Here is a 24,438-nt window from a genome sequence, read left to right on the forward strand (position 1 = left end):
GTTCAAGGTGATGCCTTTCGGCCTGTGCAGGGCGCCACGAACTTTCCAGCGTGTCATGGACACCGTACTGGCAGGACTGAAGTGGCAGAGCTGTCTCGTGTACCTCGACGACGTCGTGGTGTTTTTCGGCGACTTTGACGAGCACCTGAAGTTGCTCCGAGGTGTTCTCCCAGCTATACAAACCGCCAGACGCACCCTCAAAGCGTCAAAATGTCGCTTCGCTTATGACGAGCTCTAGTTCCTAGGTTACGTGGTTAGTAACGAAGGCATTCGCCCGGACCCAGAAAAGACTCGCGCTGTCGCAGAATATACTGCGTCGACAGACAAGAAGAACGTACGCAGGTTTCTCGGACTATTTGCCTACTATCGGTGCTTCGTTGGGGATTTCGCAAGGATTTCTGCACCGCTCACAAACTTTACGAAGGACGCCGCGCAGTTCGGATGGACCGAAGAGCAGCAGCAGGCATTCGACGAGCTGAACGACGACTTCAGACTCCTCCTGTTCTTGAACATTTCAATCAGGATGCGGAAACAGTTTTTTTAGAAAGAAAAAAGAAGGAAAACCGTACAAAAAGTAGTCAAAACATGTAAAACATGATTTGAGTGCTGCTCCTGTTGAACAAGAACGTCCACAAAATCATCCCACCTAAGTAATCTAGAAAGAATTAGCACTCCCTAAAATTAAAATTCAATAACACATTTTAAACAAAATTCCAGCATCATCAGTCCCAACATAAAGGGTGCCATCCAAACTATACCACGGCTGGATTCTCTTACTCACTTTCCAATGAACGCCTTGACACTAAACTGATTTTTAAATCTGAAATATCTTCTTTCAGGGAATTTATATAGTCACTCGGTTTGATATTATGATGTCCTTTACATGATGTCAAAACAACTCAGTTTCTCCCATTTTTATTCGAACTCCCAAAAGTAGGCTTTTTTTAGTCTCTTTTGCTACAATTCCTGGTACACGTAACAAACGAATCTTACTCAATAATGTTGAATAAGTTCAAGTTGATCAGTCTAGTACTTAAGAAATGAATCATAGGTTACCTGTGCATAATCCAGAGGTGGACACATTTTCGTTTTAAAGACAGACGCGCTCAAATTTGTCGAGTCATATTTCACTGTCGTTAAAAAACCATGCTTCAAAAAGCTCTAGAACAGCGTCATTAACATAAACCTTTCAGTCCAGATCGGTAGAAATTGGTACCCCTGAATCTTCAAGACCTCGAGATTGTAAGATTACGCAATGGACGGAATAAAAAACCATCCAAGGAGGCGTTTTCTTTGTGACTTTTACACGCCTTAATATCTGAAAGCGTTTCTTCATTTTCCTTTTTTCCACCGCTTATTTATAGATATTCGTTACTTTTGTAAAGCTAGTGGTCGCGATGTGAAAAAAAGGTAATGTAAATTGAAGCATGATTGTATGACAAAGGGCGGTATTTAATAAACAGAAGATTTTAATCTAAATATCGATCTTTGAACAAAAACAAAGGTGGGAAGTATTAATAAGAATGTTTCTTATGCAATTTTAACAAATTAGTTTAAGAGCGTGGGTTATAATTCAGAGAACAGTAGACACATTTCCCACATTCAACGATTTTATTAGCAGCTTCGAGCGAGAAATTGAATGCTTTTAATATATCAATTCAGATTCTCAACATTCTCGCAGAATGAAGAACAGTAGAATATCGCGGATATTGAGGTGAAGGAGTCAAGAACGTATTATCCAGTTTGAGAGTTTCTAATCTAAAATGATAGCGTCTGTTAAGTGCGTCCCCTCTGGTAGGATCTAGAGGCAGGTCTTTCTCACCGTGTGTATCGCACAAAACCTTTTTAGCTACTAATTTTCTCTCGGCTTGTGATAATTAAAGTATATTGTCCTGAGCGTGGACTTCGGTGAGGAATATTTGAAAACAAGGTAAAATAACACCGGAAACAAATCTCGCTTTTATCATCAGGTGGCGTCTTGAAAACGACCGATCAGTGACGAATAAGTTAAAAGAGCCCCCTTGCCGACTGTGAAGTATTCTTGATACATCGAATCTATTGACTTGTTTTATTTTCTAAAAAAAAGATTTTAGATTCAGAATAATATATTCCTTCAGGCAGGCGCTGTGGCTACTGACGTAACAAGGCATAAGGTCTAAGAAAGGTAAAAAAAATGCGAAACACGGTATGACCGCAGCAGGAGAAGCAACCTGGTGACCTGGCTACCTACCACAAAGGTACTTCGCAGCATTCCCCACTTCTTGTCTGTACCTGCACAAGTACATCATATAATTTGTACTGTGTTGGTCACGCTCAGCGTATATCAACCCCTAAAAAAGAGGTCATGATATATACTACACGGTGTTTCTTAGAATGCAGGTCACACAACTCCTGCAAAATGTACGCACCGCACAGAAACATGACTGACGTCATCTTTGCCTTTGTCAAAGGGCCTATCGAAGAAATGTATTAAAGTTCGGTATAAGTAAATTTATAATTATTTGCGAGCATTTTTGTTTTGAATTAATGAACTTAAACGTATGGTTTAATGAGAAACTATTTGAAGTACAAAATTAGCTAACTTTACTACGAAGTAATACAGCCCCTCCCCCCCCCCCCCCCCTCTTTTTCGAAACAAATAAGAAACACCAATTTGAACGCGTTTTCAAGCTTCGGTTTTATATCGATGGCGCCTCTTTGCGATACCACTTTGTCGTCCAAATGGCCAAATGACCCAAACCTAATGGGACTCACCACGCATTGTTCGTATGATTGGGGTAACCAAAGGATCAAAAATATATTCTTGCATTATCTTTCAAACAGAAGAGCATTTTTTTACAGGCTCGCCACGAACTTCCTTCTTTCTTCTTTGCGATGAAGGGGAGACGGTAGTTTTGTGCTTTCGTCACGGGTAGCAGCACCGCTTGCGCAAAACCAGAGCTGGTGGTAATGATATAACTGGAATGGAATTACAGTGATTAAATTACTTTTTGGAGTAATGATTAATGTAATGAATTACTTCTTATGGCCAGTGATTTAGTAATGTAATGAATTACTTTCGGGCAGTAATTTCGAGAAAATTACTCATTACTCTTGAAATTACTTTTGTCCTAATTTATAAGAATCCTTTGCAAGCTTTCAAAAAGAACAGAAAAATATTTTGCATGGTGAAATGTTGTAGAGAGAGCATAGGGGGAAATAAACGATGGCCACCTGAGTGCAAATCCTTGTACGAAGAGCTGGACAGACGCAGAGAGGAGGGCTGGAAAGGCGAAGGACAAAAGCTAGCGTGTAGACATCGCTGGAAAGCAACGGCTTATGAACTCTAGGCAGGACAGATTCGCGGCGACGATACTATACTACTTTCACCTCTAAGTTGACAGTGCTGTGGGAGCTGCAAGCTAACCAGAACCAATGATGAAGATTATTAACTTTATTTTCAAAAAGGGTTGCGCCATAGCCTCATTGGGGGAAGGGGAACATAGGTAGAAAAGTTTACATTCGGAGGTGCACTCCGGTCGAGCGCGGGAACTCCCATAGGGAGAGTAGTGTCTCCCTGGCCCGTGCCTCGTTAACCGGTGTGATCCAGGCCTCTAAAGTGTCGATGTGAGGCCCCGCGTGTTCGGCTCTTTTGTCTCGCATGCGGGCACAATCCCAGAGGAGGTGTCGGATTGTCGGGCTTACGCCGGCGGTGCATGTAGTGCAGACGACAAGTGGCAGCGGGCTCGGACCCTTCCGATGGCACTTGGTCGGGTCCCTCCGTGGCTTCTAGCTACGCCACCGAGCGAGTATGTCTTCGGTGAGCACAGCTCCTGTGCGGGCCTTGTGTATTAACACTTGTGCCCCTCTGGGTAAACACTTGGGTAACGGTGCCGGGTTGTGCGGTGTTTGATCTCGCAGCCGACGCTCATCCTCTTGTCGGGCCGCAGATTTCTTCTCTAGGGGGTCTGGGTCCGGCGGCGCAAAGGGGACGAAGATCCCTGGGTTGGAGCGGTCTTCCCTATGCTCGCTCGCCCACGCGTGTGCAGACTCGTTGCCGATGCCGCCCGCGTGTCCCGGGACCCAGTCCACTCTCACCTCAGTACCTTTGGTGTTTTTCAAATACGAGCACAGACTCTTGATTCGCTGGCAGAGCGTCCCTTCGCGAGGAGTTTTCCCCAAACGGGCAAGGGCTTCCCTACAATCCGTGAAGATGGTTACAAGGGTAGGCACGTCCACTGGGTCGAATTGGCCCTGGGTCGAATTGGACCTGGCACTATCTTCTTCGAGATAGTGCCAGGTGTATTGCATCAAGTTCGAGGCGGCTCGTGCTAGGATCGCTGTCGTATTGAAGTGTATGAGCATATCGGTCCTGGCCAATAGCGTAGGCGAGTGTGGCCCGCTTCGTCCTTGGCACCACGCGGCGTCTGTGAAGACCGGGTGCTCCACGAGGTCTGCCCGCGCAGCGACTGCAGCTCTTTCTTCCGAATGTTCTTCGCGATGTTATTTGCGAGTGAGCGGCTTGGGGTTCCTGACCATAATGTCCTCCCATGGTGACATGCTCTTCAGAGGCGGGACTTCTCCTACGGGAGGCCACCAACCATGTAATTGCAGAAGACGTTGACCGGCTCTAGTCGACGTCCGGCGCCACTGATGGCAGGAAACGCGGGTCTCAATGATGGCTTGTAGAGTCGGAAGGTTCGAGTACCGATGCAGCTCTTCCGCCTTAGTGTGTCTTGGGAGACCCGTGATTGCACGCAGGTATTCCCGATGCACTATCTCCAGCTGTTCGTACTGCCCCTTGGTCAGGATGAAACATGCGTCTCCATAGCAGGCTTTTGAGGTGAGGACTGCTTGAGTGAGCAAGCGGATGGTGCGCGTGCCCGCGCCACCGAGGCGGTTGCCCATTCTCTTAATGACTTGGAGCTCTTGTCGCCACTTGGGTTTGAGTAGCTTGATCCACTCTTGCGCTCCTCCTTGTTCGTGCAGTGGGACTCCCAATATGCGAATCCGACGTTTGAGGGAGCGCTGAACAGACTGGCCGACCAGGGTCAGCTGTATTTGAGCTCTGTTCTGCTCAAGACCGCCCACGATGAGGAAGGCGGTCTTCTCTGGAGAAGGTTGCATGCCCGTAGTATTCAGGCACTGGTCAATGGCATCTAGGGCCGTCTGCTTGGTTACGACCGTTTCTTTAGTGTCGAGCTTTGTGTTACGGGGGTCCACCCAAAGGGTGATGTCGTCCGCATAAGTTGTGTGCTGAAGGTGTGGGACAGCGCGCAACACTCTTGCTATTTTTCTCATGACTAAGTTGAAAAGGGTCGGCGAAGGGATGGCTCCTTGAGGTACTCCACGAAAATTCTGGAACATGCGGGGTTGCTGGGCGCCCAAGCTGATCTCAAAGGTACGATTCTTGAGGAAACTTGTCATGAAATTGATTATGCGGGCGCCTGCGCCGCTCTCTTCGAGTGCCTCGATCACTGCCGAATGCTCAACGGTGTCAAAAGCTTTCCGGAGATCCACTGCCACCAGGAGTCCGGGTACCTTGTTGGTTCCTCGGCGCCTCTTACCCAGGAAGTTTCGGAGGAGGTGTAGGCTGCCGTGGGTGCACAGTCCGGAGCGAAAACCAGTCTGCGCAGCGTCGTAGTGAGGGTCGTCCCTGGATTCTTCCAAGACATAAGTGAGTCGCGTAAGGACCATCCGCTCGAGCAGCTTGCATAGCGTAGACGTAAGTGAAATTGGTCGGTGGTTCTGTACTTGATCCAGACTCTTTCCTGGTTTCGGAATAGGGTACACCACTGAATGTTTCCAGTCCGCCGGTAGTACTCCTGACGCCCAAACGTCGTTAAGCTCTTTCAGGAGCTTTCGTTTCTCCGGCTCCTCCTGGTTGCGCAGCATACGCCAAGTGATTCCACCTTTGCCCGGGGCGCTGCGCTCGTTTACAGAGTCCAAGGCCGGTGTCAATTCTTGAATCGTGAACGGGGCATCTTGTTCTGTGTCGCTCGGTGGTTGCAGTTCGTAAAGGCACAGGTCCGGATCGTTAGCAGGTTGTGGGGAAAGGCCTTGGCGGCTGCTTCCTCGAACTGCTCCGGAGTTTGGTCGGTGGCTAGCTGGATGTTGCGAGGAGTGTTGGGCGCCTTGGTCTTGCCAGTCAAGGCTCTGTGGGCGCGCCATAGCTTGCGGGTGCCTGTTCGTTCGTCAAACGTCGCGCAGTGCTCAAGCCACCTCGAGCGAGCCAGGCATTTGGCATATATACGTGCCTGTGCCGTCTTGTTGTGCAAACGCACTAGGTCCTTGAATCGTTTGCCGTTGTTAAGATATATCTTGTGGAGCCGCTTGCGTGCCTCCCACAGGTTGATTAGATGTTTTTCGGGATCGGGGTCTTGGTCTTGCACCTCCAGGTTTCGCGTGGCCGCTTGCGCTGCCCTCAGTAATTTTGCGGTTACGGGAACCGCATCTTGGCACGTCGCCACCGCCTTCCCGAAGGCGTCCCAGTCGATGGCCTGAGTTAAGCGTCTGCGCCCTGCTTTGCCGCCGGTTGAGAGCTCCAGCCAGATGGGATAGCGGTCGGATCCTATAGGGTCCGGTCCGCATCGCCAGTCGGCCACCAGTCGGGAGTCCACCCAGGTCAGGTCCGGGGTGGTGTCTCGCTGTCCCTTGTGCAGTCCGTGCGACCGCCCTTGAGACCTCTCGCAGTTATTTCGGCGTATGATTGAAGCGGACCCTGGATCTAAACCTTGCTCGACCCGCGCAGCCGGGAGGTAGTACCCTTGGAACCGGGACGTGAGTTAGTGGTGCCAGAGGGTTTCTTGGATCGCTGCCTGCGCTTGCGGGAGCGGCTCCGCGCCATTCTTTCTTGTTTGGTTCCTTCCCTTTGTTTCGCGCGCTGAGCGAATTGAGCTCGAGCGGGACAAGAGGGATCGGTAGCCACGTGTCCATCCTGTTTACAATGACCACAGTACTTGTCCTCGCCATTCGGGCAGGCTTCCGGGGGTTGCTCATGTTGTTTTCCGCAGTTGCTGCAGACCGGCTAGTTAATCGGGCAGCTGGTGGCTTTATGTCCCGGGTGGTGACAGCGCGGGCACACGAGAGGTCGCTGTTCGTACCATTCCACCCTTTTCGGGAAGCTCCAATACATAACGTCGCGTGGCGGATGCGGAGATGCAAAGTGGATGAGGACCAGGGTGTCGAACCGGAACCGAACCGAACCGAAAACCGGAACCGAACCGTTATTTTTAGCCGAACCGGAACTGAACCGAACCGAAATCTTTGCCGCCATCTTGGAACTGAACTGGAACTGAACCAAAAAAAATATAACGGTAACCGGTTCAAAACGGTTCAAGGAATTGTTTTTGTTAGTGTCACAAAATAAATATTCGAGAATAAGAAATCGGCAGCTGCATTTCTATATATATGGATCAAATCGTCATATTCAGAACTGCTATGTGGGAGAAATTATGGGCTCCCGTAGCGCTTTTGTTCTGGCAGTAGGATTAATCATGTGTCACGTGGTCACTTGACGTGCATAGTGTCATATATAATGATTGGAACGCGTCTGCGACTGGTGTGTTTACCGCGCCAAAAAAAGTGGTCCCTCAATGTCCGCTTGATGACATCATAGAAGTGTTGTGCTGTCGCCGGTCGCGATCTTGGCGGTGTCCCAGCAGCGGTGGTTGATGTGGCCGACGCCTGTTCTGCTGCAGGTCGCTCTCCAGTGCAGCAGTTCACGGTAGCTTCGATAGCCAGAAGTTGGGACGCCATGACGCCCGCGACACTTGCGTTCGCTCGTGCTTTTCGCCAGCATTCCTACGACGAACCGCCAGAATCGCGTCATCCGACAGCAGAATACTCCAGCTTTTATGACGTCATTTGGTAACACTTTGGGCCTACTGTTAAGAGAGATGGAACACTAAACACACCAGTCAAAAACGCGCTCCAGGCACCCTAGTGTCAAGACATGCTGTCAAGTAATGTCACGTCACTTGGCCCAGTGACGTCATGTGACTCACTTCGTCAAATTGATTTAGATTTAGAACGTCACGAGATTTATTGGCGTTGTTGACATCGTGACGTCACATGACATCACGACTTCGCACCGCAAGTCATGTTGCACCCTAGCGTACTCGCTTGTCAGGAGCCGGAGTCGAGTGCTCGCGTTTATGACAGTCAGCATCACCAAACCGCTCTTTACGGTATTTACTGAAAGTACAAAAACTGCTGCGCGACCTATTTTACGCCTATACATCATTGAGGCACCCAAACATGTTTTCGTTGTTCCTACTGCCTCAGATAGTTGTCTTCGTGAAGCATTTACGAAATGTATTATTAAATAATCCTATGTTACATAGAACTACAACTGTGTACGAGAGGGATATCGGGAAAGAAAGATTCTAGTGGCCTCGGAGGGACATTTTGCCCCAAGCTTCGACCATCTCCGTAGTTTGTTTATTTTTGGGTGCAAAATAAAAGCGATGGAAAATTATCCTAATAAGCCGAATTAACACCCACAAACGGAGTAGGGAGTCCCTCAGTAAGAAAAAGTAGTCTCTAAAGAAGCAACGAAAAAAGTAAGAAAAAAAATAAGAGGGGGGGAGGGTACTTTTAAGAGCGTACTGTGTTGTAACGGTTTCTCTGCTCCGCATTTTCGGCATAGACAAGAAAGCGTGGCCCCGGAAACAAGCATCTTTGCAAAAGATACTCTAACCAGAAACCGCGATTTCGTGGTGCCAGGTTCTCGCGCCGTTCCTCACGACGCTGCTCCAATCAAGAATAATTTGTGTCTCTCAAATACATGGCTTGCACTCAAAGTGAACGTTCTGCAGCGTGCATTTTGCATTACCTGTTTTTATTTTCTGACTAAGAGCAATTGCAATAGAGCCTTCCGGAAAATCCCAAAAGATTTCGCTGCAGTGGGAATCGTGGGGCTGTTCCGATATACGCTCGGTGCCGGCTCGAACGCTTCGTATATTTTAGTAGCGACGCGGTTCATTCTCTTATAATAAGGAGCTTAGAACGCCCAAAAATAACGCGGACACAGAAAGAGCTCATCGCATTCTCCGTTTTGCTTTCCTTCTGCCTTCTCTGTGTTATTAAACCACAGAACATTAAGCCAACGTCAACTTCGTCCCAACCTCCTGATGAATTTCACGTGCCGTACATAGGAACGTCACAATGCGTCAAGCATACAATGGGGGCGCCACATATTTCCGGAAAGGTCTATTACCACCAGCATAGTGCGATGACGTCACGTGCATACCATGTTAAACAGTTCAGTTTCCTTATGAAATGCGATGTTCGCAACACTAGCGAAAGCAGATAATCGAATTGTATATTTGTGCAGTATAGATAGCAGTCTCGCGATGATATATAGCAGGCAAACAAAATGTTAGAGCGCATGACTGAAGGCACAAAGTTGTAAAGTGAGTGCAAAAAACAAGTGCACGTCAAGGCCGAATGTAACATTAATTTCCGAGGCGGTATCTCCCGAAGTTTCAAGTTTATCCAAACTGATGGCCAAATGTAATTTAAGTTAGTGATATATGAATCTTCGTCGGTCCTTTGTGCTATTTATGTGTAATGGGTATATCATTACGTCTCTACAATTTTTTTTTTGCGCTAATGCGTCGTGCATCAGATTCTTTTTAAGATTACCCATTTATTTTCGTTCTCTTTCTGCCCATTTCGCGTATTTAACTTCAGATCTATTATATTAGCACAAAGTCCTATTATGCATATCCGGCGACCCGGTGTTTCACACTTCCAAACGGCGAAATAAAAGAATAAAAAATGTTGCCACAGCCCTCAACCGCTGGTGTATTCGAGTATTGTCCTTCTGTATCGGTCTCAAGCAGTTATGTGGCATGGTAAAAGAGTACCACGTAAAAGACGGGACAGAGAAGTAACACACAGGACCAGCGCTAACTTGACACTAAAAGGTCTATTTCGTCTTCTATGCGCTACTCTTTGATTACGTCTGTCAACAACTAACGAGCCCGTCAATTCATTATGTTCAGTTATGTGAACTTAATACAGTCACATTTATTGATGATAATAAAACTATATTGAATTACTGACAGAAGGTTTCACAACATAAATGAAAGGTCGATCACCTTGAAGATATAAATCATTAGTAAATTCACCCGCAAATTATCTGAAAGATCCTCTGCAAATCTCTTTTGGCATTTTTATCCTCGATAAACCCGAAGCGATTTGCAGTAGCGTTACTGTGTTCCTCACACATATCTGACTTAACAAACATATAGAAACCTGTTATTCCCTCCTTTATGTCACGAACAGCAGTTTTATGTGTCTTTGGGCAGGACCAAAACAAAGTCGACAGGGAAGCGTGACGGAACTTTGACGATTACGCACGCAGAACGTCAGGGCTGTCATGTCGAGTAGAGCATAAAATACTATTTTGTTCTAGGAACCACCATGAGTTTCCTCTCCAGCTTATGTTTGCTCGAACTAACATTTTCAAGTTGTAATTTTTGCCACGCACTATATCTAATTTGAACGCACTGCCCTATAATGTTTTTATCTCCCTGACTTCAATAAAGCACTAAATCATACAAACTTGGAAACAGCGCAAAAAAAAAAAACAATAAAAAAAAAAAAAGCAAGGGACAAAAACGAGAAGTGACCGAACACAACGCTGACTGGCAACTGAAGTTTATATTTTCTGTCACATTTTTGAATTCGAGCGTTGATTGCATATTATCACAGTCTTTGCTATTCTCCTTACTGCTAGTTATGTAAAACGACGATTGAAATTTTCAAATGTGCCTTTTATATATATATATATGCATCTTTTAGATCAGTACGTTGATCGTTTCTTCCGACAGTCATTGCTATTCTTTTTACTGTTAGCTATGTAAAACGATAGTTGAAATATTGAAATGTGTCCTTTTTTATTGATTACATCTTTTGGAAATGTACCCCACACCTGCAAGGTCCTAATCAAGGCCTGCAGTATGTAATAAAAAAATAAATAAATAAAATATCAATTAACTAGTGCGATTCTTATTTTCAAATGGAATTGACCTGCATAAGAAAAATGTTCACTTGAGTACGCGCTATTTTAGGCTAGATTCGACCTGAGTGCGAAGCTGCGTATAAATGATAGTCCCCCATTTCGGATCCCTTTTATCGGCATGGTTCTTCGCCTGCATCACGGCGCTGAGTGTAAAGGGTGTTAGTTAGGAAAACGAGTGTTGTGATTGTCACCGTTTTTATAAAAGGTATGTCACTGATCCAGAGTGACTACAAATGCATGCGTTTGTCATAAATATTTCAACTGCTTTTAGCTCAGTCGCGTCGTCATCATATACTGGGTGCGGCCATATGGACTTACACATTTGGCACGCCTTGCGAAATTCGTATTCAAAGCGTACATACTTGAAATTGGGCACGCGAACCTAATCTCGCAAAAAGTTTTGATTTTTTTTTTTAGAGCTAAGGTCATAGTAAAGTATTAAAAATATAGCAAAAATGGCGATCGTACATTTTCTATGCCTTGTACCGGATGTTCATCGTCTTCACACTGGTTTGTGAGATTGCTCCCAAGTAGGCATTGTTTATATATTTCGTTAAAAGTAATAATTATCGCGATTATCTTGCTCATGGCCAGCTTCTGCTATTGAGTTTCGGCGTTGTTGCGTTCAGCAAGCAACCTGGGAGTGATCTCAGAAACAAGTGTGCAGACGACAAACAGGCAGGTATAGGACACAGGAAATGCACGGTCTACGATTTTGTTTTATTTTTTAATAGTTCATGACTTTAAAATTGAGCTCTAAAGAAACAAATTGGAGATACAACTTCTTAAAAACTACGTCCGCGCCCAAAATTCAGATATGTACGCTTGGAATTCGAATGTTGCAAGGCGTGCAAAATACGAAAATATGTTGCTCCTAACGGCCGCTCCCGGTATACTGTAAAACGTACTTTGTAAAGTATATTTTATGATATTTACAGCGACAAGATACCCATTCCATGATTTTAGGCACTGCAATTAATTCAATTGTTGAAGAACAAAATAACGATTCAGCTTTTAATCCTGCGATATAAAGCTGTACCAATCAGGGTGTTTTAGGTGGCCTACTATACTTCGTGACTACCTTTCGATCAAGGTAAAATATATATAACTGAGGTAAACAGATGAATGCTCAGTCGTATAAACACGACGTTTCTTTATGATAATCTAAATTTTATTTTACTGTTGTGTCAAAAAAATAACGCAATTTCTTATTTTTTGTACCTGAAAATAAAAGTAGACTGTACGAACGATAAACAACTATACAGTTACTCGTTTCACGGCGGAAATACTGCATATTGCAAAAAACCGCGGAAAACAAATTCTGAATTTAGGGCTCAAACCGGTTTCAACCGGTTCGAACCGGTTTGAACCGTTATTTTTTACTCCCCGGAGCTGAACCGGAACTGAACCGAAAGCCGTGAACCCGAACCCGAACCGAACCGATAAAAATTTCGGTTCGACACTCTGATGAGGACTGTACCTTTGGAGCCCATAGCCCGGACCGTCAGGACATCCACTCCGTCGGCGTACAGCGCCTCCATAAGCTTAGCCGTGGGTTCGTTGGGTTTGCAGCCGTGGATTACTCCCCGGGAGATGCCGTCCGTGGGAACCCGGTGCGTGCGCACCGGGAGTGGCGGTCTCAATCGCAAAGGTAACACACCCATACGGAGGAGATGCGTGGCCTGCATGGAGTCACACGTAGTAACGACGATGGTATTAGAGAGTTTGCTCACCCTCAGTATCTGATGTTTTAGTAACTTGGGGTCACCGGCTGATAAAGGTCTTCAGCTCTTCTGGGTCTAAGCCCCATACGCCGCATCTTTCTATGGGCTGTATCTTGACTACATGGGTGCCGCGAGTTACACGTTCCTTGCGGCTTGTGGTGGGGGGGGGGGGGGGGGGGGGTTGGCACAATGCCTTAAGTTGCGCTCGGCGCTGGATTCTCGTTGTAGCCTTTTCCCAAAGTCATTCCAAGTCAGCGGCGTCCGGCTCTCGCAAAGCCCATGAAGCCTGGAGACTCGCGTCCGCGTCTTTAAGACTATCGTCGGACGAACGAAAACGTTTTGCATTATTGGACGGGCCGAAGTCCTCCGGGTCCTCATCCACCTCTTGCGAGGGAAAGGGAGAGGTTTCGTACCAAGTGACAGCGGCATGATCCTGAGTAGCGGGCAGCAACTGCAGCCGCGGTGGCGCAACCAGAGACGTCGTCATGTCCGGGAGTTAAAACTGCGTCGTGGGTCCCATGGGCCGGCGGCGCTACCGTCACCTTGCCCTATTCCTTGCCGCGCTGGGCCAGTAGGCTTAGCGCGGGGGGTTCAACGAAAGGCTCATAAAAGGTGAAAAAGGACTCGAAATTGAGCAAAAAGTTGCTCACGGATGCGAGTAGAGCTCTCGAACCGCTGGCGAAATCAAAGAAGAGAAGAGGTGAGACCAATTACATTCCAGTACAGTCAGGACAAGGCCGCAGGAATGCCAGGAAACGATTCGAACCAGTGTTCTTCGTATTTTTCCACCAGACTCAATAAAACATATTTTTTAATCACGAGCCCCGTCCCTTTCTCTGCGTGTTGGTATGAACGATATCGTGGTGACGTGTCGAACGATAGACGTGTGACTGCTCCAACAAACACGTAGCTTCCACCGTTCATCTCTAAGCTGACAGTGCGTCAGCTGAGGGAGTAACGGCTCATAAGCTACAAGGCGACGGGCAAATCACCAGTGAGTTAGCCATAATTTAAAACCGAGAGGAGGGGACAAACAGATCCCCAGCCTTGTACTTTCGTCATGCAAGGTCAAAGCGTAAGCTTCGACCATTCTCAACAACAAACGACCTGAATAAACAATTCAAAAATTCCTTGTCAAGGCCCCAGAACGTTTCCTGCGTCCTTGAGCAAAGTGAGTGCCCCTCCCAGTATGCCTCGCTGCCTTCCCTTGGGAAGTTTATTCGGGAATAATCCTACAAGCAGATATCGGCCCCCGTTTGTTGGGTCCTCAACTCGCGACGCTTCTGCTTGGCAATTATTGGGGCCCTTTGTGACAATGCGCAAAAACTTGGACATGTCGGGTGTTTCGGGAAAAATTCTCCTTGAATGGATTGACCGAAGGCGACAACTTTTCTTGGCAATGCAGTGGAGGGTACAGGCACGCGTTCCCTCTCCCATTTTGAACGCTGAATAAAGCTGTGCGCGGGCTCTCCTCCTCTCTATTGCATCGCCAAGAAAACTTATCGCCAAGTATAGACTTTTCTGTTTCCTGTCGTTCTTAGTTACGTGTGTTTTGTATCTGGTATGCGGGACGAAAAAATAATAAAATATTTTTGCCGGGAATATGTGAGAAAATCTTGGTGAGGCAAAGATTTTCTCGAATTTATCGTAAACACCCTCCGGTGGCATGGAGGGATCAAAACCATGTTTTACCGGAAACCAGAAGTGACGGCATTCAAGATCGCTCCCCTTTGTGGAAAAGGTGTAGAGTGCTCTTGGGAGAATAAAATAAAATTGAGTTCGAGGGCGCACGGGAAACGTTTCTCGTGACGACTCCTTGTAAGAACGAACTGCCACTGCCGGACTTAACAAACTGACACGTACTACAGCTTCTAAATCAGGAAGACGGAAACATATCACTCTTTTAGTAAGAACCTTCACCGTTCAATGAACAGCGAAACCGGTGAGTCGACTGTCTTTCTGAGTCACATCTAAAGAAGCTATTCATCATGTTTAACACTTCTGTCGTGTGCGCCAGCAAACCCACTGTTCAGTATGGTTCACTTTGAGGCACATAAAGTTGTTGCGGTGTAAACAGGAAGATCTGACTTTAGGTACTTATGGACCAACTCAGCTCTTTGACGTGACATCACTGCGGTGGCGCTGCTGTCGGCACTGCCCAAGCGCAGAGCCTCGCTGCTCCCGGATCTGGTTCCTGGACACGCGCTGTGTGGGCAAACGAGAGCTTGTTTTGTAAACACTGTGTTGGTGTATACAGTAAATAGAATGAGCGCGAATTAGAGCCTCATGATATTCAAATGTAATTTCAAATTGTAATGTAATGTCATTACCTTTAGTCTGTGGTAATTTGAAATGTAATTTATATACATTTTTGCACTTTTCAGAAAAGATGAATAATGTAATTTAATAGGTTTCGGAAAGTAATTTTGCCATGTCTGAGCGTGACTGACATTTTTCAGTCAGACGATGCCTCGTACGAACCGAGACACGTTTTTGTGTCCACACCGGGAAACAATTTCAACCGGTCGATGGTATTTTTAGGTGGAGTTGAAGGAAAATGATAAAAAGTGTCTCCAGAATAAACGCCCAGAAATTCCAGTTTCAATTTAACTAGTGTCTCTCGGTATATCATCAAAGCCTTTCATTTTCTGGGGGACCTTGGGAAATGTGCGCCAGGTCTGGGAAGGCTGAAACGCTTCCTCGATGGCATCATTATTAGCGGAGAAACGGGTCAACACTACACACTAAAATTGGATTTACCTTTTTCGGTGAATTAGAGACATGACATGATGCACTGGTGCATGTTCAAGGGCATTGTACGGCAACAAGCAGTTCAGCACATATTGACAAATTTTGTTCTGTAAAAAACCTTAGCCGAAATAAAACGCTGAAACTTTTTTGCAAGAAAAGGCGAAGGGAAAGAACTAAGACACTTTATTGAAATCTTTTCAAAGATTAACAAAACAACAACGTCCCTGTTGTAAGCTATATTACGAAAATAAATTTGAGTTGTAATGCTCACAAAGAGCACTGATCGCAGTGAAAATTGCGGACTCAAGCTAAAAGACGCCTTTCTCTCCACCCGAGATTGCATCCGCATCCACTCTTCCCAGAATCATTTCAAGAATGATTAGGAATATTTCAAGTATGGCTAATGTTGGACAGATATGACTGGGTGCTTTCATATCGCTTTTTTTTTATTAGTTTACCTAGGTCAGTTCTGAGTGCACTGTTTTTCGTTAAATCTTTCTGGTTCGTATCTTTTTGGCTCTTTCCTCCGAGCCTCACGATGAAACCACCGGCCAGATTAAGAACTCTGTCCTGGGCCTTAGTCTGATCCTCCGAGAACTGAAGGCGCTTTCTCCAGTGTAGTGTCAGCAAACATGCTCATAATACCAAATGATGTACAACGTTTCACAAACAATGAAAAGTGAGATCTTTTCTAAGAAACGAAAGAGGACGTTTCAACCTTTCAACACACGCGTGTTTGAGGCGGCTTCAATATTTGTTAACCCTTTCGCCTCGCTCAAAATGTCACCTCCTGCGTAGTCATAAAACCGTAACAATGTCTACTGAATTAAAATTTGCGAAAGTTTTTATGCTGCCACCGGCAAAGGCAACAGGAAAACTCACGTGGGCCGTCGTGCGTTTGACAACCTGTAATGGTGCTCGGTGGCACCCGAAAGAAATGCGACTGACACCGTGTCACCCCTACTGAAAAAAAAAAAAAATTGAAATTCAAACGGGTCGACCCGCTTCAATCAAACAGGTCGACCCGTTTCTATCAAACAGGTCGACCCGTTTGGATCAAACGTGATTATGGGATACGGGTAGCCGTTTGAAACGGTACCCGTTTGATACAGGTACCCGTTTGATACAGGTGCCCGTTTGATACGGGTGCCCGTTCGACATTGCACGTGACCACACGTTTGAACGTGCCATTCGAATCGGAAAATTATGCGCTAGCCCTAAATGGGGATCGTCTGGTAGGTTGGTTATCTTAAACTTATCTAAGGCGTTCCGAAACTCAAACCTATTTATAACATGGAGGAAACACGTAGAACAAATGTGCTCACGTAGGTGCTTGCAAATGGACAGGAAAACAGACACAAAAGATTGTTTTCAATTCTCGTCAAAGTTTATTACGTCTTCTGTAGACAAGTACAAACGTGCTAGCGATCTGTAATATGTGAGTGGCACTCTAAGCTTTTATACAACTGAGAAGATTGCAAAGCAAACAAGAACCGAGGTAATTCTAGACTATGAAGGTAGACTTTCGGGAAATTATTTGCCCGGCTGCCGCGAGAATGGTGGCTGCATAATTATATAGATAATCTGGAAGAGTACGAGCAAAAGAACGGTCAATCGTTGCCAAGAAGTAGATGGCAGGGCACTTACCATAAAAATAGCGGACTTGAAAGATGTAATCCGTGATATTTGTCAACACGGTCAAAGCAGAACAACCACACAAACACAAACGACAGGGAACGGCTCCTTGGAAGTTTCAACACGATGTGGCACACAAGCTGTCATTTGCCGAACCCAACCAAACCGCAAGAATTCCTGACTTCTTTGAAGAATCGCATGTTGCCGATATAGGCGTAGGACTTTTCGAACACTCATAGCTTTGGTGCATATCCAATACGTTGTCGAGAGACATCCTAATAAGACCGCAGGGTTAGACGACAGATGGAAGCAGGTGGACGAGCGAAGTTGAAACTGGAACTGACAACAAGCAGACTAAAAAAAAAAGGGGCTGCCAGGCGCACCTTTCCGGATCTCAATGCTTATCAGCGTGTAGCTCGCGAGTTACTGCGGGTCACGTGACAGGGGTTACAAGAGAGGAGGGAGGGGGCGAGGTCAAGGCCACCGGGACCATCGGTACAGCCCCTCTCCCTCTCCCCAGGCATTCCAGTGAGATGTGTTTTTGTAGCCTCGAAAAACATACGCGCGCGCGCGCGCGCGCACGCATTTTACCACGCTCGAGCCTTGGAAATGGCGGCGGGGCGGCCAGAAGCTCGGCTTGCGCCCGAGCGAAGAAAGTACTCAGCGCGAGCTCGTAGTTTGACTGCTGCAACGGCGGGCGTGCTCTCGCAATGCTCGATGTTCTTGCAGCCGCGTGTACGCGTGCTACCTTCGCTGTGTCTTGAATTAAAGTGAAACGGAGTCTAGACGTACATTCACGCGGTCGCGTCTTCTGCGAGAGATTCGAGCTGAATAAGTAAATTGAGGCAACAAAGATGGACAAAGTTTGAAAGTTCTGTCAAAAATATCGGCTCAGCAACGTCGCGCGTTTACGTAAAACAACAACAAAAAAAGGTGTTATTTTTAGTTGCAGTATAAGCGAACATCAGTGCAATTGAAATATAAATATTACTATTACTAATATTACTTGCATTACGCGGACGATCTGAAATCGATGATCCGGCGCTCCGAGCCTTCCGGAAACATTGGCTGCCACGGCTGAAACGCTAGGCGAGCCCACTCCGCCGATCTGTACGTTCAATATCAAACGGGCTCCGGAGAGCCGTTTGATTAAACCGGTACAGTTTGCAACATGGTCACCGGTTTGAGCAAACGTGCGAGAAGTTTGCCCGAACGAGTCGCCCATTTGCCCAGACGAGCGACCCGTTTGCCAAAGGAGTGACCTGTTTGTCCAAATAGGTGACCGTTATGGCTCATACGGGGGACCCCTCTGAGCCATACGGGCGACCCCTTTGACAAACTGGTGACCGGTATGGTTAAACTGTTACCGGTATGAACCCGTTTATTTTCATATAGGCGCCAAATGGGTTTTTTTCAGTAGGGACGGCAAACCAACAAAGAATGTTTATTCCTCGTGACCCTCCACAAGTCACGGGCCCCGCGGCAGTCGCGTGCGTGCCTCGCGTATAGAAAGTGGGATGTTCAAAGGAGACTCACGCCACATCTCCCTCTGAGGATAAATAAGAGCTTTGAGTAATCTGTAGTTATTCACCAAACCGCTGGGGGCGTGGGCACTTTTCTTCCAGCCTTCTTCACTGCCACGGGAACTCTGCAGTCTTGAGTCGATGACTGAGACTGCGAAGCCTGCTGCAATCTTGGTGGATGCTGCATGATGTCTTTCCCGGGTAAGGCAGATCCATCAGGAGCGGTCGTGTTGGCTGGACACAATACCAGGTCTTCGCGTTGACCAGTATGAGTCGGAATTCGGTTGAGGGCTCTCCGGTGGCGACGGACGTCCTCCCTTGTGGTTCTTACCCAGTAAGACCTTTGCGTGTCCGCCTGACGGAGGACCTCCCCTGGGCACTTGAGGCCCTTTAACCACACTGTCGATCCGGGACTCAGTTTAGATAGCCGTCAAGCTGCATGTCGGCGGTCGAAGTGTGTCCGTTGGCACTCTTTGACTTGACGATCGCGTCTAGTCGCGACGTTGTTGTTGACTTGGCCGAGAGTCGGGAGAGCTAGGTACACCAGGATCCGCGTCTGCAGATGTCGCCCCATGAGGCCTTCGGCTGGAGTTCGCCCTGTTGGACCCTGTGTATCCCGGTACGAGAGTTGAGCTTAGTACGGGTCCTCTGCTTTCTCAAGCGGATCCTTTCTGCTCTGCACCGTGCGCTCGGCCTCTCCATTTGCCTGAGGGCTACGAGGGCTGCTGGTAGTGTGCTGGAAACCGTAGTGCCCGGCAAACTCTACGAAAGCACCACAGGAGAACTGTGGTCCATTGTCACTTACTCCCGTTGCTGGTATCCAATGGAGGGCGAATATGCTTTTCAGACGTTCGATGACAGCCTCAGCTTTCGTTGACGATACAAAGCCGATCTCGGGAAAGCGAGACCTATAGTCACCGCAGAGCAAATTCTCCTTGCCTCGTGGATGAAAATGTCCAGCCCAACCACTTCCCTTTGCAGAGATAGCGTCACCGTTGGCATGAGAGGCTCGGCGTTTTGTTGACGTACCTTCGTGCACACAACACAGTTATTGACAACCCATCTCAGCTCGGACGACAGGCCTTGCCACCAGACAGTTTCTTTCGCGCGCTGCCTGCATCGTCCAATTCCCTCACGTCCCTCGTGGAGTCGCTGAAGGCGGGTTCGGTTGAGGAGAAAGCCTTCGCAGTGGGACAGCGTTCCTCTGTTCTGCTAAAACGGCGACACGTCGAGAGGAAGTCTTGACTTTAATGGCCATCCGTTTATGCAGTACTCCCGAAGCATTTGGCTAACTTTGTCTATCTATTGGGCTTTTTTGGCTCGATTCAAAGTGCTGCTTCGGAGTCCCATCACTGCTCCAACAGTGAATGACTGAACCTCAGCACAGGTCAGTGTCTCCGCTGGCACTTCCTCACTCACTGAAGCCCTAGATAGAGTATCAGCCGTCACGATGCTCTTGTCAGGAACACACTGCATTCTGTAGCTGAACCGCATCAGACGCATGCGGAAGCGCTGAATACTAGGAGGGTGCACACCCAGTGCCGACTTTCCCAAGAGCGTCAGCAAAGGTTGATGATCGGTCTGGAATATTGCTGTTAGGCCCCGCAAAAAGTCTTGAAATCGCTCTGCTCCCCAGGTCAAAGCCAATGCTTCCTTTTCCACCTGAGCGTATCGGCGTTCAGTCGGGGTAAGGAACCCTGATGCGAAGGCCACAGCTCTTTCCCTCCCATCCGGCTGGACCTGAAGCAAAACTGCTCTTAATCCGTGTGAAGACGCATCTGCCGAGAGTATTGTGGGATACGACGGATTGAAGTGAGCCATGCAACAATCTGAACACAGAAAATCCTTGACGCCTTGCAGAGTGGATGCTTGTGGGGGACCCCAGGTTCACTCTGAATTTTTTGGAAGCAGGTCTCTGAGATGCGCCCTAATTTGTGCCAAGTTCGGAAGAAACCTTGCCAGATGGTTCGCCGTTTCTAGAATCTAACGGACGCCGGCAAGATTCTCTGGAGCCGGAAGATCATTGATTGCCCTGACTTTTGCTGGGAGCGGTCGAACACCATGGCGCGATATTGCACATCCAAGGAAAGTAACGTTCCTTGTGCTGAAGACACACTTGGCTTGGTTGAGGGTGACTCCAGTATTCTCTAAGTGCTTGAGAGTCTTGTGCAGGTTTGCATCATGCTCAGCTTGGTCCTTGCCGAAGACAAGTGCATCATCCATGAGGTTGAGAACTCCGGGAAGTCCACTCAAGATCTCCGACATCCGTCTTTGCAAATATTCCGGAGGTTATGTTATCCCAAAAGGTAGTCGTGTGAAGCAAAAAGGGCCAATTGGGGTGATCATTGTGGTCAGCTCTTGGCACGAGGGTGAGAGGCGGATTTGATTGAACCCGCAAATAGCATCCAACTTCAAAAACACTGCCACCGCCCCCAGCTGGCCAAGCGTTTCCTCCACAGTTGGAAGGACGTAGCGCTCTTCCCCGCTCCAAAAACCCGCAGACCCATGGGGTTATGAAACCGTGTGGGTCCCACAGAAATTGTGTGGGTGTTCGGGTCCCTATGGGTCCCCGTACAGTTTGTTTGGGTGTGCAGGTCCCCACATAGTGTGTGGGTGTATAGGTCCCCATGGGTCCCCGCACAGTCTGTGTGGGTCTACGGGAGCTGTGTGGGTCCTGCAGAGATCCTATAGGAGCTGTGTAGGACCAAAGTCCCGTGGGAGCCGTGTGGGTAACCCATAGGGTTTCATAACCCCATGCTCTGTGGGCAATCTCTGTGGGAACCTGTGGGGGAATGCATGCTTGACACCGTATTTCACTGCAGACCATTGCCAAGAACCGGCTGGTTCTATTTTTATTTACCGATTGGCTCTTCATTTCTCTTGCTTTCGCCGGTCGTTCATTTTTTCTCCCAGTATGTGGTTTACTTTTGCTGTCCTCGACATTACAGCAATGACATCTGCATGGTGCTTTTGGCCACGGAGCTTCATCATTAGGCATTCTGAAAAATATGCAATGACAAAATATTTAAAGGAGCGCAATTTGTAGACGTAAGGCTTGAACTAATGTTCATTAAAATCACATGCCACATCACTTTCATGAACAGTTTCATTTGGAATAGCCTTTAATAATGACGCACTTGAAGAATGCAATTTCAACATGCCCTATAAAATCAATAATTAAAAAGTTAATTAACAAATATGGGTTAATTGGTCAACATATTGTGACGGTTATCCCCTTATCTATGTCCGCCGAGCCCCACAAATCTCTCGCCCTCTTTTTTTTAAATTACGTTCAAACTAAATTGGCACATTCTGTATGATGCTGAACCCGATTATATCGAACTTTTTATCAAACTTTGTGAACAGACTAGTAGCTGCTATAAAAATGCATAGCGAAAAATGCGGTTACGTCGAAGGAAAATTGCAGCGTCTTCCGATAGATAGAACTGCCAAGAGCGCCGTTTAGCTTTGCAAGCTGGCTTTCCCCCAGCACGGCGACGCATTCGGGGAAAGCCAGCTTGCAGAAAAAGCTTGCCTTTTTTGGGCGGGAGGGAGGGGGGGGGGGGGGGGGGGGGGGCAACCGCGTCGGCCTTTCCGGAAGTGGGGAGAGGATGATCCAATGAGATCTTGAAAAACGAAGAAGGGGCCACTGAATAGCCGTGGAGTGTCCCTTATGACGTACAGACGCTCCTTCGAGAGTAAACAACTTTTCTAAATATGTCGTGTTTGTTTGTTGTCAGATTCATTCAAACTTTCATGTAGAATTACCCGCTATATCGAACTGGTAGACAGTCTTTTGCGAGTTCGACATAAGTGGGTTTGACTCTATAGCAATTCGTAATCATCGCCATTTGAAAGCTTTTTATGTCCAGTTCCTGGTTTTGACAAGTATTGGGCTTATGAAAGATACCGTCACAATGTCACCGTTTTCCACCATCAAAAACCCTAGAAAAAAGTGCTGGTTATACCCTTAATGTAATTTTTTTACACTTATGCCTGACTGCACGGGGCGCTAGCAAACGCCAAGCAGGCCGCGTGTTTGAGACACAACATATGGTGCCCTCTCCTATCTAATGTTTGAGCAAGCCAAGATAAAACCATTAAAAAAGAAGTACAATGCTGATGCAGAATTCAGTTTAGAGAAAGTGATTAAGAGTGTTCAAACATCCTACCAGTTATTGAGAGTACTAATATACATCACATATTACAACCCTGCTTTTATTTGCCACTGCACAACAAGTACTTTGAGCTACTGTAATTTTAAACAATACCTACTGGGAGTTAGCAATGTTCCATGGGCACATTGAAGTGACCAGATAAATGGGCATATTTCGCTGATATGTTACAAGAGAATGCCTGAAAGCGGTGGTTTTAATATTGCAAAGATAAGGACATAAACCCCCTTGCGTCAAAAAGAAGAAAGAAGAGAATTGTTGCAAATTGCAACAATTCTCTCCACGAAAAGAAAATTTCGTAGAGCTTTTTTTTTTCTTTTTTTTTTGTGAAGACATTAGTTTATTCAGGGTCACTATAGCATGTACTGCAACTGCAAATGATTGTAAAAGGAAATGCCCTACGCATTGCTTACTTCATATAGCCGAAATAAAGGCCAGTGGCACAAAAAAAAAAATATAAATCTGGTGTTGGCACGCAAAAAATAAAAAAAAAATATAGCTTTTGTGTTTTACCGAGGTTACCTAATCTTCCTATAATTTTACTGAAAGCTTCCACCATTATGTCACAGCTGTGTGCTCAATCCTATCAGTTTTATGCGGTCCATCCAAAGATCACCGAAACATTGTGAACTCCCAGTATGATACCAACTAGCTGCCGAGATACTGCCTTGATTGAGAAGATTTTTCAAATAACTGCTTAGGTTACGCTTACGTGAGATAATTTGCACTCGCCTCTTAGGAATGCCGCTTTCTTGGGTGTCAGAGGCAGCCTGCTGTCCTTGTTAAGACTGACATTCGACGCCATTTCGACCACAGTCCTCTGCAGGACACTGGATCCCCACAGAGCAATGGCCAGGTTCTTCACAGCAATGCTTGACCTTATGTCCTGGTTCACTATGTTGTCACCCCAGGCTTTCCACGTCATTTTGACATCAACCGTCGTAGAAATGCATCTATAAAAAATTAGAATAGGAAGCGAAACCGGTGTATTCGGTGGTGAGATCCTCCTTTCATGAAATGCTGCTTCGTGCATATTGATTAAAGCAAGTTTCGTTAGTTTCACTCCTTTTTCAGTTGAATCATTTTCAAAAATCCTGCGAAGCTCCCATACAACACTACTACGGTGCTCGAGCTATCAAGTTCTTTTATTACGTTCCCTGATTCTGCCGCTGTCAACTGCAAGGGGTACTGGGTGGCAAGCCCTCTTGTAGTGTCGGCTGCTGGCGAAGATTATTTGGCCGGCTCAAAAAAACCTGACAGTGCGATCACTGACTGGCCTTGTGATTTCGCTCTTCCCTTTCCAGCCCCCTTTGCCTCCTTAGATGGTGTTTCATGAATCCCCCCCCCCCCCCCCCCCCCCCCCCCCGAACTTTTCGGTCGGCGTAATGGACAGAGAACATGAGAAGATGCGCCCACTGATTTGAGTTGCCGGTGCAAGGCGCGGCACTTTTTTACCTGTGTGTGGGGTTATCATGCAACCTCGAGCGTGGCTGGGACTATAAAACTAACGCTTTAAAAGAGAAGAAGCCACTTTATGCTCCAAGAGTGCTGAGTTTCATTCCCATGTACCTGGTGAACATAGGAAGAATAGACCATTTTCAAAACCTAAGCAAGCAACA

At 46.8% G+C, this 24,438-nt stretch overlaps 2 protein-coding genes across 2 annotated transcripts; both read right to left on the reverse strand.

The window, feature by feature from the left end:
* Nucleotides 1–3,761: 3,761 nt before the first annotated feature.
* LOC121834468 lies at nt 3,762–5,544 on the reverse strand. The gene has a single exon (XM_042288173.1). It carries the CDS (start codon nt 5,404–5,406, stop codon nt 4,483–4,485), a length of 924 nt encoding a protein of 307 aa, XP_042144107.1. The 5' UTR covers nt 5,407–5,544; the 3' UTR covers nt 3,762–4,482.
* Nucleotides 5,545–21,455: 15,911 nt separating this feature from the next.
* LOC121048302 (BEN domain-containing protein 5-like) lies at nt 21,456–24,116 on the reverse strand. The gene is made up of 2 exons (XM_040504481.1): nt 23,552–24,116; nt 21,456–21,643 (listed from the first exon to the last, which is right to left on the reverse strand). The coding sequence occupies exons 1-2, from the start codon at nt 23,850–23,852 to the stop codon at nt 21,516–21,518; spliced, it is 429 nt and encodes a 142-aa protein (XP_040360415.1). The 5' UTR covers nt 23,853–24,116; the 3' UTR covers nt 21,456–21,515.
* Between the last annotated feature and the right edge of the window lie 322 nt (nt 24,117–24,438).

The sequence above is a fragment of the Ixodes scapularis genome, unplaced genomic scaffold, assembly GCF_016920785.2.
Source record: "Ixodes scapularis isolate PalLabHiFi unplaced genomic scaffold, ASM1692078v2 ptg001212l_1___fragment_1__unscaffolded, whole genome shotgun sequence".
In the NCBI taxonomy this organism is placed as follows: Eukaryota; Metazoa; Arthropoda; class Arachnida; order Ixodida; family Ixodidae; genus Ixodes; species Ixodes scapularis.